This window comes from Galleria mellonella, unplaced genomic scaffold (genome assembly GCF_026898425.1).
Source record: "Galleria mellonella isolate WM207_F2 unplaced genomic scaffold, CSIRO_AGI_GalMel_v1 utg377, whole genome shotgun sequence".
Lineage (NCBI taxonomy): Eukaryota > Metazoa > Arthropoda > Insecta > Lepidoptera > Pyralidae > Galleria > Galleria mellonella.
In genome coordinates this window covers 723,569-737,815 of record NW_026442089.1, presented here as the reverse complement: position 1 = coordinate 737,815, position 14,247 = coordinate 723,569, and the positions used below count along the sequence as shown (strand labels likewise).

The window sequence follows — 14,247 nt, the reverse complement described above, 5'->3', positions numbered from 1 at the left end:
TAAGTCATGTTATACAAGAGACATATCAATTGACACAAATAATAAACTAATTTATTATTAAATTAAAACTTGTATTAATTTTTAGGGTCCCGTACGTACAAAGGTAAAAACGGAACCTTTATGGGATTACTTTATTTAATTATTACTGCTACCCTACTAATATTATAAATTTAAAAGTTTGTAAATTGAAATTTAAAAAAAAAAAAACGACTGTACAGTACAAAATGTGTGGGCGGAAAGGGATTGTTAGCAATGGAGTTTGACAGCCCCATTGCTAGCAATATGCCTTATTAGGTCGACCTCTACGTGGTTCCCCCTAGAAACCATCGTGAACAATTCCTGTTGAATTCGTCACGATGAGTTAACTGATCTGCTTCATCCTCACCTATCATACAACGTTATAATTTTATTTTCTCATTGCTTTCTTGATTTAATTGATTAATTTTAGAAATATGAAAGCGTAGCGGTTTTTTGTATTAATTGCCGCATGCATTCTTATGTAAAATGTGAATACTATAACTATCAGATGGCAATTGTGAGTAGCTTTGACGTGGTCTAGTGTTTTGAGTAGTCATGCTCACTAAAATGTCCAGACTTGTGGCGGCGTGGTGGGCCGGGTCATTGGGCTCCAAAATATGGTCGAGCGCAGTGATGGCTGGCTCATCCGTCATACTCGTGAACGGGTGCTGCTTGTAGGGACTGGTCTGCTCTAATCACTATGACTGATTTCCTCTTATTAATTGTTTAACCAGTTGGTTATGTATTCAATTTTTTTTTTCTTTTTGAGTATTTAATTGAATTAGTGCTAATTGGTGGTTTGTATTCACACAATTAAACTTAAAAATGTAAAATAATAATAAAATTATTTAAAAGAGCATCACGCAAGTTTCTTGCTCGTTCTTCTTGTGATGAGACAGCTTTCCGAACGAGCGGTAAATTAAAAAAAATGTAATGACTTTTCAAAAGTGCTTCAATGTAAGTTTATTTGAATAAATGATTTCTATTCTATTCTATTCTATTCTATCATCCTTCACTGGTGCCCCGCCGGTGTATACCGATAGCGCGGGCGGGGTTACTATTCCATTATCATCCATTAAAAAAAAAGTGCAAAATGTGTTTGTGTTTGTTTAGATTCAACACGTGTGTGTGTGTGCGTGTGTGTGTATTTGTATGAGTGTGTGTGTGTGTGTGCGGTCGCTTGCATGTGTGTGTGTGTTTTGTGTATATTGTTGTAAACAATATACAAGTGCATATTTAGGTTAATTATCATTTTATTTCCATAATATTTTCCATTTATTGATAACTAAGAGAACTCAAACATTGGAATAACTTTCTCTTAAATACATATTTATTGGTATTGTATGTGTTAATTATTTTATTTATATTATTATATATTTTACCTGTATAGTAATATAATAATTTTTGAGCAAAAGTTGTCTTCATCGAGATAGACTCACCTTTTCCACATGTGTGTATACGTAATCTTGTATGATTTTTTTTGTATGAAATATTTACACGCAAACTTTTTATCCTAATTTAACATATAAAGTACTTTATATACTAATTCAGGCGGACAAAGAAGCGGGAAACTGCTATTTGTTTATATTTGAAAAGAGCTCAGATTTTCGAGAGATTTATTATAAATATTTGAAAAATGATGACGGATAATATATACGAGATTAGTTACCACAAATGATTGTTATGGCTTAATTTGCGTCATTTAAAGCAGAATTTTTAATCTATACCAATAATTACCAATAATTTTAAAACCGCCATTAAGAAATAATTATAACTAAAATAAACTAAATGACTAGTTAGATGACAAACGTCCATAATGTTACGCATGGACTTTAATTTTTTTTTTTTTTTATTTATTTAACACAAAAATCCACAGCTCTCACAAAACAACTTACATGCTATGTCTCTTATGAATACAGCCAATAACGGATTTTATTTATACAAACAAAAATTATAATTCCAAAGCGAGGCAGGCAAGTAGAGTGGGTGTATGCAAGTAATATAAGTGCATGTATGAAAGATACCATTTATAATAATGAGTGTCCATAAAGACAGGTAAATACCAGAGGGAGACTTTATACAAAAGTCGATTGCCTGGGTACCTCTGTCCCATTCGTGTTTCTACCGTGAAGCAGTTGTGTTTGCATGGCTGTGTTTCGGTTTGAAGGGTGGGATATGGCGTGAATTTACTGGGTACACAGGAATAACACCTGAGTCCTCAGGAATGGCAACGCATGGGGGGTATCATGGGCGAAACAGTACACTCTGTTATGTCCATGGTACTGCTCATGTCTATAGGCGACGGTTACCACTTTTCATCAGGCGGACCGTCAGGTTGTTTGCCATTCTATGTTGTATAAAAAAAAATACAAAATAATTAAAATCCATGCTGCTACAGTTCAGATATTGATAGCAATGATTAAGTAATACAATTTCATTGTAACCAATTGTAAAAAGGTATAAATGTATAAGTGGTATTAATGTATGAGAGGTACAAATGTATGATCATGTTATAGAGATAGTACATTTAAATAAATACCCATAATGTTAACAGAGATTTAAAAGAGTAACTGTTAATTTACAGGTTCTTCTTAAAAAATAACAGCTTTCCGAACTCTGGAGTAGAATTATAAAGCGACGACTTTGAAGAGTCAATAAACAAGACTATTTTGAATAAAGATGATTATTCTATCTCATTCTATTAAAAAAAAAAGTTATAATTTTGTCATCACGAGACTTTAAAAAAAATACTTAAGGTATGAAACAGAAAATTATCAGATACGAACTAGAAACATTACACTAAAATTAAAAAGAGTTTTGGATAAATCCAAGAAGAACTATGGACGAAGCCACGGAAATTAGCTAGTGACGATATAAGTCTCGAATCTAGGTACAGTTGAACGAGTTATCGGTAAGGTCAAAAAGATGTTAATTATTTCACCAGTATAAGTATTGAGACCTAAAAATACTTAGAAAATTATCAAACGTGATTACAGTTCAAGGCGCAATATTATCGCGTTAGTTACATACACACACACACACAATATTGTGGATCCGGATCGACCCGGGTCAAATGATTCCTAACATTATCAAATAGATGTGCAAACACTATGAATCAGCTGTTGTTATCAATTATAGGCCATTTGATTGTTTGGAATTCTAAATGCATCAATAGTCAATTATTATTCGACGAATGGAAAATTTATTCGACGAAACGGATGGAGATGTCGGTGGGGGCAGCCCTAGATGGATGTATGTCGACCAAATAGGTGAAGTACTGAAAAAAGGCCAAATTAAAAGTACCCGTAATCGGCGAGCAATGTATGCAAAGATTGATGAATGTGGAGGAAGCGAAGAAGGTTTGTTTGAATCGAAGCATTTGGCGTTCCATTGTTTTTGTCTACCCTAATGAGAGATAACCGTGACAGATATGTATGTATGTAAATATGTATGTATGGAAAATTTGAAAGATAATATCCAATTAAATTACATTATCTACCATTACCTACCACAATTACCATCCCCAGTAAAATAATTAAACAATCACAATACCTAATTTAGATCATATTTTTCTTGGATCGCATAAATTTTATGACACGAATTTTAAAGTTCTCTCTAGTTATGAGGGACATGAAAATGAAAATAACAATCATTGTGATGATGACAGTATAATTCTGGATCTAGCTCGTGCATTTAGATGAAAAATCATTCCAGTGGGAGACGAATTCAGGAACTCTGTATAACTTGTTTGGATACCGTACAATAGAGGTGTATTATACAGTATTTCATAAAGAATTAAAAGGTTAAGAGAAGTTTAACATATTTAAAATTGTTGTTCTAGATTTAATTATTTGTTTTAGGTAGTCTGTAAAGTTTTCCGAGCAAAGGTTTCCTACATTCAGTTAGTTGCACTGACGGATAAAAATCTACTAGATCTAAGTCGAAATTAAAAATACGAGTAAACCAGTTTAAAAGAGTTTTACTGAACTATATGTTATTTTGCAGAATTCCATATCAATGGATATATTATTGTTTTATTAGTTTAAAAGAAAACAGAAGGAAACCAAGATATATTTAATGCACTTATGTTTAAACATCTTTTAAAGACATAACATTGTCATGTGCCCATTATTTCATAACTTTTAACTCAGGGTGATCTGTCTCAAAGATCAGATGATTGATAGGATTATGTGATATTTACTATTATGAATTAGGTCAATTAAAAAAATTTGATTTTTTTTAAAGGAATTCTTGAAAAAACGTTTTAATTATATATTGTAAGAAATTTAGCTCAAATGCTTCAAAGAAAGCGTACCCATCTATCAAAAACTGATGTCAAATTGAATAATCGCCATTTCTTTCCCTTCTCATCGGGCATCATGTGGCCGGTACCTCCGGTCGTATCAAACGACAATTACCCAATTTGTCTAAAGGGGACTCTTGTGTCTTTGGGGTCCCTTTGTCTGTAGCTGTCTGACAAACTACGCTTTTCATATATGAGATTTCAATTCTGGGATATTATAAAAATGATAATCTTTCTATTTAGACAAATAGTACTGTCTAATATTTTTTATATAGATTTTTAGTTTATCTGTTTCTAATATTTCGTAGTAGATAAATCAAAGTGGCAGCTACTCCTTCTTATCGAGTTAATGATTTTTTTTAAAGAAATGCATTTTAAAACCTTATCTGATGGAGCGAGTAAAATAATAAGATGGTTTGTGCGGTATATAAGGACCTGCATAATTTTACAAACTTTTAAAATCAAATTCATATTTTTTTTTTAAGAAAATGCGATGCATGCTTTAGATATTATTTTACTATAGAATAGTACATTATAGACGATCATAATGATTGCACTGACGTTCAGATCATCAATTAGAGTGCGACAGCATCCCGCTGTGTACGGATGTATCTGTTAGTGGGATGATGCTGCATCATTCATGAAATAAATTACACGGTTTGTAGAGTTGTTGGGTTTTAAGAGTTCACTTATACTAGCGGTGTCCTGCAGCTTCGTTTGTGATCGTATTGTGATGTTAAATTGCATATAACCTTTCTTTAGTCCCAGGCTATCAAATGTATAAAGATATTTTTCAAAAGGGGTCTGGTAGTTCTAAATGTTGGCACATTCAATTTCCTTCTTTATTATATTAGTACAGATTAAGTATACCGTGGGTCCCCGCATAGAATCCCCACCTTTTCCTGTGTGACAGAGACTGCTATTATATAAGCCACAATTTTAATTTCATATAGAACACTATTCTCACTTGTAGGTGAGAATTCCTCGATAATAGCTTTTGATTCAGAGGCGTGCTGCGAGAATTATTGACCTCAAGTTACAAGTGAAACTCCTTAAAGCACTTCCTTAAGACGAGTATTTGTTTCTCTTTGCATCTTCTACCGCCTGTATAACGGATTGTGTTCTAAAGTACTCTTCGATATGCTGCTTACATTCACCTTTATCATTGCACCGCTCGCCATCGGCAAAGAATCCATCCTTACACCCCAGAACTAGCATTGTCACGTACAGTGCGATTTTAGAAGAGCTTCCTCCGCAAATATTCAGGAGGTGGATTTCTTTTCCTGTCGAGGATTTTCCTGGATACTACAGCATGTGGTTCTTCAAAAAGGGCATATTAAAAAGTTTGTTAAGTGCCGGAAATGCGCGCGTGACATCTCTAGTGTTAAGGGCGTTCTAAAGCTACCGTAACTTTGTTTACGATCACACGGGTTGTATTCTTATTTGCTACTATAATAGTTTTAAAAAAAAATCTGCATCACTGTAAACCTATGTATTTAACAACACACAATTTCATAGAAGTTTTTATAATCTAAACATTACGATGTGTTACAGGATTTTCGTCTAAGTTCATGTTATCAATTTTAATCAGTAGTTTTTCCATGTTGTTTTGTTAAATTTCTATCTACCGTCCAATTTATAGTGGTAACAATTGACGTTTTGTGAGCAAGTAAATGCAAACATTTGTTGATAACAGGGTCATAGTTCAACTACGCTGATAACAGCATTATCGTGTTTTCTACGACTGTTATCTTGCGAGTTCATTAACAAATTCCATTGTCTCCGGCTGGTCACTGTCAAGGCGACATGAATTGGGTTTGTTTGATAGAATCGTTTTCTTTATTGAGAATAACATTAATAAATAACAGTATTGTGCCTTTTTTATTATTTATTTCTAATCAGCAACCCATGCCGGATCCGCAGTTTCTTTTTTTTTTATATAAAATATAGTTCGTGTCGCCTTCTGATAAGGCAGCTTTCTATAAGTGAAATAATTTTTAAATTCCTTTAAGTATTTTTTAAGTTTATCAATTACAAATAAAAGTTTAAAACCTTCTTCTGAATAATATTAATTTAAAGCAAGCAACTGAATTGGCTCCCAATAATGTACTGATGTAATATGCACATCTTGTCCTTCTGTACAGGATTTTGTTTTACCATTATTGATGGCCCCAGATTACCTCCATAAGAAATTTTCCTTTAGAATCCCTGATCCCCATGAACGTTGTCTAAAACAGTTTACAGTGGGATTACCTATCCACAACTCTCACATCTACACCAAATTTTTTACAGTGCAAGCTGCTGGACTTTGGAATTTTCTCCCAAATGATACCAAAATGGCGCGGACCATTTATGTCTTCAAAGCTCAAACAAAAAGATTTTGCAATACAATTGACAGTTGAGTTACTTATATGTATAATAGTTATTGTATGTCTATACGTATAATGATTTATATTTAAAATAAAAAAAAATAAGCAATAAACTAAAAAAGAGCATTTTCCGAATTCTACGTATAAGAGATTGCTCTCTGATGACAAATGTGAAAGTGAGTTTGTTTATTTGTTATTTCTTGGCGCCTGAACGGCTCGACCGATCGTCATAAATTTTGGTGTATAACATAGTATTTGAAATGAAAATAAACAGACTACTTTTTATAATAGTCAGTCAACATATTCCGCTTGAACGGATCAAGTTGTAAATAGGTGATTTGTATATAAATGAGAAATTGCGTTAAATAAATCATTTAATGAAATTTCCTCAGGGGCCATTATGAGAAATTTCATTAAATTTCATTAAATTCGGGGTTTATTTATTTATGTGTTTGGATTGACTTTTAGATAAAGGATTCAGTGCTTTGCAATCATTATACTATTACCATTGCTTTCCATGGGTTTTCTTCATATAATTGTATTAAATATCTTATATGTTAAGTTCCCATGTGGTCCCGGCATATAATAGTCCGTAATAACCGTCGCCTATAGACATGAGCAGTACCATGGACATAACAGAGTATACTGTTTCGCCCATGTGACCCCCCATGCGTTGCCATTCCTGAGGACTCAGGTGTTATTCCTCTGTATCCAGTAAATTCACTGTCATACCTCACCCTTCAAACCGCAACACAGCCATGCAAACACAACCGCTTCACGCTTTAAATACGAATGGGCTTTCAGCTTGTTTGCCATTCAAATGCATTAAAAAAAAACAAATATTTTTTTAACCTATTAATTATTAAAGGAAACTATATCTTTATTATTATTCAAGTATTACAAATTATGTAACTGTGTTATGTATTTTTATTTTAAAAGGAAAATAGGTATCTAATTAATTGATTTTTTATTATTATGCATGGCGACAGAACGATAGTACACTATCAAAAAGGGCAGAGTTGAGAAATTATCAGTGATTGTTGCAAGCTATAAATATACACCTACAGTTACATTCTTCGCTCCCTCCAATTTTAAACATATAGCCGATTGTGAGGTCTCGTGTTTTGTGACCTCCCTGCGTGATAAGTGTTAAAAAATACGACGACTTCGTCTTGTTGACAATAGCGTGAAAAATTCCTGTTTTGTAATATTAGCTTATCAACAGTTCAATGGAACTGGTAGTCGTTATTTGGACCAGAATTATTTAAGATACGGTAGTGGCAAATACGTATACGACCCGCCTGATGGTGTCACTACGGATGTTGGATTTTTTTAACATAATAATTTTATAGTTAGACCATTCCTTTACATCAGGTATATAGTATGCTAACGTAACTGCGTGGGTAATGGTAAACTATTTCTGAACCCATGTTTTTTCTTGAAAGCCTATTTCCAGAGCTCACAATTGTCCTGATATCATATTAAAAACAAAAAAAAAAGCAGTGAATAAGGTTATATTTTCTATTACATATCAAAAATTATATTAACACCATAGGGGGAGAAGTGATTGTTAGTAATGCGGATAATCAGTTCCATTGCTAATAATATACCCTAACAGGTCGACCTCCCCGTGGTTTCCCCTGGAAACCATCGTGCTGAATTCCAAGAGTATTCATCACGGTGGGCTAACTGACCTGCCTTTTCATCCTCACCTATCATCTATCACTGGTGCCCCGCCAGCGTATACCGTTAGCGCATGCGGGGTTATCATACCATTATTATCCATTAAAAATTATATTAACACCACAGCAATCATACAAAGTCTCCCTCTGGTGAGTTAAGTAAGCTAAAAGATCACCGGCCAAACGTTCCTGTTGAAAGCGATCACAGATCAGCCGGTGCTCTTCTAGGTACCAGAGCAGTTAACGGTTAATAATGGATTACATAACCTTTGAGAATAAGGAAGTGATAGCTATGGGCCTATAGTAAGCTAGATCTGAGCGATCTCCCTTTTTAAGGATCGGATGTACTAGAGCAGTCTTCCAAAACTTTGGGACTATACCTGATGAGTAACACAGCCGAAATAGACGCAGGGGGAATCTGTTTGTTAGTGATGGGAATCTAACAGCTCCATTGCTGGCAATATACTTTATCAGAGTAACCTCCAAAAGGTTTCCCCTGGAAACCATCATAGTTACTCCTTTATGGATTTGTCATTATGGGCCAACAAGCCGTTTCATCATCACCTATCATCCCTCACTGGTGCCCTGTCAGCGAATACCAATAGCGCAGGATTACCATCCATTACCACTCATTAAATTACCAGAGGGAGACTTTGTACAAAAGTCGATTGCTTGGACACCTCTGTCCCTGTGTTGTGTTTGCATGGCTGTGTTTCGGTTTGAAGGGTGGGATATGGCGTGAATTTACTGGGTACAGAGGAATAACATCCGAGTCCTCAGGAATGGCAACGCATGGGGGTATCATGGGCGAAACAGTATACTCTGTTATGTCCATGGTACTGCTCATGTCTGTAGGTGACGGTTACCACTTTCCATCAGGTGGGCCGTCAGCTTGTATGCCATTCTAAGTTGCATAAAAAAAAATTAATAAAGAAAAGATCATAGACTCAGATACAAAGTTACACGAACGTTTAATAACTAACTGGAAGCGCTTCTATAACAAATTTATCATTGCAAGTGAATGAATGAATGAATTCGCTTCTTTGTTCCCTTCAAAGAATGATACAGATTATAAAGATTGTCAAGAGAGTTTGTAACAAGTCCCTCTATTCTCAACTTTTATTGTGGTCTCTGACACTTTTCGGTTGCTATCTTCGTTGCCAGATATGCTTTATTAGATTAGACGTTTCATTTGTTCAAGTTATTTACAGACAGTACTGATTCCGGATGTTTTGGACAACATTTGACAATTAATTTTATGCATCAAATAGAATTAAATTACTATTTATGTTAATTTTTTTGTAAAAATTATTCTTCGGTGCAGAATATTATATAGTTATTTTTTCTTGCACTTGAAAGCAAGATACAGCGATTAGTTTAACAACTTGTTAGCAACGGAGGGCTTATCTATAAAAGAGATCTCTTCCAGCCAACCCAGTGCAGTTAGAGAGAAAAAAAATAGTTAGCTGGTAATCTTTTGCAGGAAAGGTACAGGTACAAAAATAATACAACTAAAACAAACATATACGAATTGTAAATATACGAATTGTAAAAAAATATTCAGATAAAATCAAGAATTTTTAAAAAAATACAAAAAAAAAGTACAACCAAATTGACAATCTCCTTCTTTTTAAAATAGATTAGAAATAATAAAAAAAATGTGGATTTTCAGTCAAATTGACTTAAAAATTGCAAAATAAAATGTATGCCTTAATAAACTCTGTTGATAATAAACCTAAAGCATATACTTCTCGATCGGTCATACACATTTTAAACATACCATAGTTTTGATGTAACTGTATAAGTAAGTCTTATCTACTCATTTTTCAGAGTGTAATTGTTAAGTATTACATTTAAAAAGTCTCTGAGTAAATTGAAGCACGGAATAAATCTGTGAATTGTATTTTAATTCATAATAATAATATCATTAAATTACAATTTATTTAATTTTTGTATGAATACAGGGTACCTGTAATTATTATGTAAAATATCGTATGGGTAGTTCGAAAAATAAACTACTTCAATTATAGATAATATTTTATGACAGTTATGAAAATGTCTTATTTGCAAATTAATTTAAGAATTAATAATGTTACATTTTTTTTAATCAATCACTTTATATAAAACATTATAACAATTAATATTCCCAATTATTTTGTATATTTTGTTTAAATGTCGTTTCGGTTTAAATTAATATTTATTTTCTCAAGCAGTTCTTGATATTTAATTAAGATAAAATTCGGTGTACCGATGTGTTATGTTTTAAGTATACTGGCAAGAAAAATCCTAAAATAAATTGTAAATAATGTATTTGTATGATGACAAACGATGTGTCCTGGGTCCCGACAATTCTCTCAGGATGCGTAAGAGGCGACTAAATAAAATATAACACCATAAACCGCTGTACGAGAAAGAATTAACCAAATACATATAGCTTTATACTGAGCCGCGTTGAAATAGGAGATTTAGACAGAATATTGGGACATCAATGGGTTGTAAAATGCTTGTTGTTGTAATATACCATACATATATGGTATATTACAACAACAAGCATATGCAATGACCATAATCATTCCAGGATATATTTAGGAAAAAATAGTATTGACTTTCAACTGTTTAAAATTTTTGGCAATTTCTATTCTAATATATTTTTATAGATGACTATAATATAATTTATTTATATATTTATACTTTATTGTATACACTAATAATAGATAAAAATAGGACAGTGGTAAGTAAATGTACAAAGGCGAGCCTAAGCTCTGAAGAGAACTCTTTTAGAGCTAACTCTAAAAGAGTTCTCTTCCAGCAACATCCAAAATGGAAAGGAGCATTAATGTCAATAAATTTAAATATTTAATCTACCAATATAATAAAATATTTATATAAATGATATCACAAAGTCCTTTTGTTGATTTAAGAACAATATCTACAATAAATACAAACTATTAATATTATAAGTGTAAATACGTTGCATGAGAATAGTGTTATATGTAATAATGTACACAATACAGCCAAATTTGTCGTATTTATTCGTATGTTTATTTATATAAAATATTTTTATATTTAATTAGTTCCTGGCTTCACTAATGGTCACTCACATTAATTTAATTTGTGTTATAATTTACGTTATCAGATACAAAAATAAACATTACATTAAATATTGTAAAATTCTTGATATATCACATTAAATTAAATTTGTCTAGTAATATGTTTAAAAAAAACAATACATAAAAAAAAAAACATTTCAATTAAATTATCAATAATATTAAAGACAATACGATAATATATTAAATGAATTAAATAAACAAAAAATAAAAATTATTATTTTGAGCAAAATAAACAAAAAATAAAATAAAACGAACTCACCATCTGTATAGGCTGGTTTCCATAAAACGGAAATTAATAAAACACTAAAAAATGTTAACCTAATACTACTCGTCCCCATTTTGACAGGGGCTAAAGTAACACTAATTCAGTCTGTTTATATGTACTTAATGCTACAATACTATGACGTGTTGCTTGTACCTCCCCAAGAAGGCAAATGCGAAACGAATCCGTGCGCACTCCCTTATATGCATGCTGTCCGGACAATCAACCAATAAAATTCGAGCTATATAAAATTTAATAAGACCGTTTGTCAGTTGATAATGTTTGCTTTTGTAGAAACAAAGGTTGTGGAATTTGTTTCTTGAATTGAAAAGTTTGCTGTTGCAACAATGGTCTGTACAGAGTTAGCGATAGACTTGAGAGTTAGCGATAGTAAATTCATTTCAGCTGTAACCGATCCATACTTTTTACAGGTTTTCAATTGATCGATTAATGTCTAAACTAAGAAAGGAAAATAATAGTAGCGTAGATCTAGTAATGTCAGTTGATTCGAATATATATATATATATATATATATATATATATATATATATATATATATATATATATATATATATATATATATATATATATATATATATATATATATATATATATATATATATCCATCATATCTATTGGGGGTTCTACCACTGGTTGCCATACTTGGCAGGCGTTTTGGCAATTGCTATTATATTTTGGTGATGTTTTAAGAGATTTAAATAAGAGAAGTGAGAGAGATTCTTTTTATTAAGTTCCCTTAGTCACCTCTTATGACACCCAGAGTGAAAAAGGGGTGGCCCATTCTATGCCGGGACCACACAGAAATAAGTCAAGACATTTTTATATGTATATACCTTTATATGCTCACGACTATAATTCTTGAAGGGGTAGTCAGAGGTATTAGTCGAATGTTGCCATTATAACGATATATTTCGTTACATTTGTGCTTTTATTAGCTAATAGTTTTTTTCTATTATTTACTTGTAAAAGGTGCAATTTTAATAAATTAAAATGAAACAACAATATCAGAGACAGATTATAGGTGAAGGTGAAGTCACATCAGCCTGTTTAATGCCATGAATCCACGAGAAATTAACCGCGATGGTGGAAAAGGGGGACGAGGAAGTATGTAGACGTCGATCTAGTAAGATTGTTAGCAGTGGAGACATTAGTCCCCATTTCTAACTATCCTCTCTATTTTCACAAAAGGTATTAGAAAATTTATTAGAAAAAAAAACACTCGACTGTGAGACGATTCAGTGGCAAATCAATAGTTTAAATGACAACAATATAAGTACATTAATATGGACTAAGTTACATCAAGTTACGCTATGTACAACTAAGTTATTATTGTCATTATCTTATCCAATGTAGTGCTTTTTTTGGTTTTATTTTGTTATCAGTTTGTTTTTACCTAATTTAGAAGTAGGTTGTCCATGTCTCTGCTAAAACAAAGGAAAATTTTGTTATGAAATATTCCATTCTACTCTCCTATCATAATGGCATACAGCGAATGGACAGGCTTGGAGATATAGCAAACTAAGGAAGCACTCGGTTGATGAGTTCATAGTTAGCAGTTTATTTGATGACTAGCCTATGCCTGCGGACTCATTCGCGTGGAATTCAGTAGTCTTTATTTGAATTTGTAAATATACTTAGGGTAAATCATAATTTCTATATAGCATTTTTATTTTTAAATAACAATTTAATCCACTTGAAAAGGTTTGCTGGAAGAAATCTCTTATTAGAGGTAAAGCTCGCCTTTGTACATTACGTTTAAAATTAACTGTTCTTAACATTATGTTGGGACACTTGATACGACACGACGAACTTATGAACATTATAATAGAAGGTAAGATAGAAGGAAGAAGGGGAAGAGGGAGACCGAGACATAGTTACATCAGGCAGGTCAAGGAAGGAGTTGGCGTCGTGTCGTATCAAGAGGTGAAGAGACTCGCTGTAAATCGTAGCGAGTGGCAAGAGCTCCACCGACAAGAACGCAACTCTTATAAAGGATAGATAGAACATTATGTTTGTGTACAATAAAGAATGAAGAAAGAAAGAAAGTATTATAAATTCCATTTAAAAAATACGCCGGTTTTTAATTTTTACCTTACCTTACCTTTTAACTTTACTTGTATTAATACAAATGTACAGAAATACAAAATCCCTCTGTTTTTTGTCCAATAACTATGTACAAAAGTCATCTGCTTCTCAACCGTCTTTAAAGAAAGGAGGAGATCTTCAATTTGTTGTGTTTTTTATGTTTTTCTGTTTGTTACCTCACTACTTCGTCATTTATAAATCAATTTGGAAAATTCAATTTTCTTCTGAAAGGATATATTTTCAAACAAATAAACGCAATTTCACAATTATGATATTAATAAGGATTTGTATTCTTTCAGATTAGTATCATAAAATTTTTATCAAAATCGGTCCAGTAGTTTATTTTTTAAACCAAAATAATAGTTTTACCATAAATAAAGTCGATGTTACTTTTGTG

At 32.4% G+C, this 14,247-nt stretch overlaps 1 protein-coding gene across 2 annotated transcripts in view; it reads right to left on the bottom strand.

Annotated features, from left to right (window-relative positions):
- The window catches only part of LOC113521068 (apolipophorins), a 49,287-nt gene extending 37,360 nt beyond the window's left edge, over positions 1 to 11,927 (bottom strand). For both annotated transcript variants that reach the window (XM_026906503.3, XM_026906504.3), the window contains exon 1: positions 11,742 to 11,927. In XM_026906503.3, coding sequence (XP_026762304.2) covers positions 11,742 to 11,820 — 79 coding nt within the window. In that variant the 5' untranslated portion in view covers positions 11,821 to 11,927. The remainder of the gene's footprint in view (positions 1 to 11,741) is intronic.
- Positions 11,928 to 14,247: the final 2,320 nt, after the last annotated feature.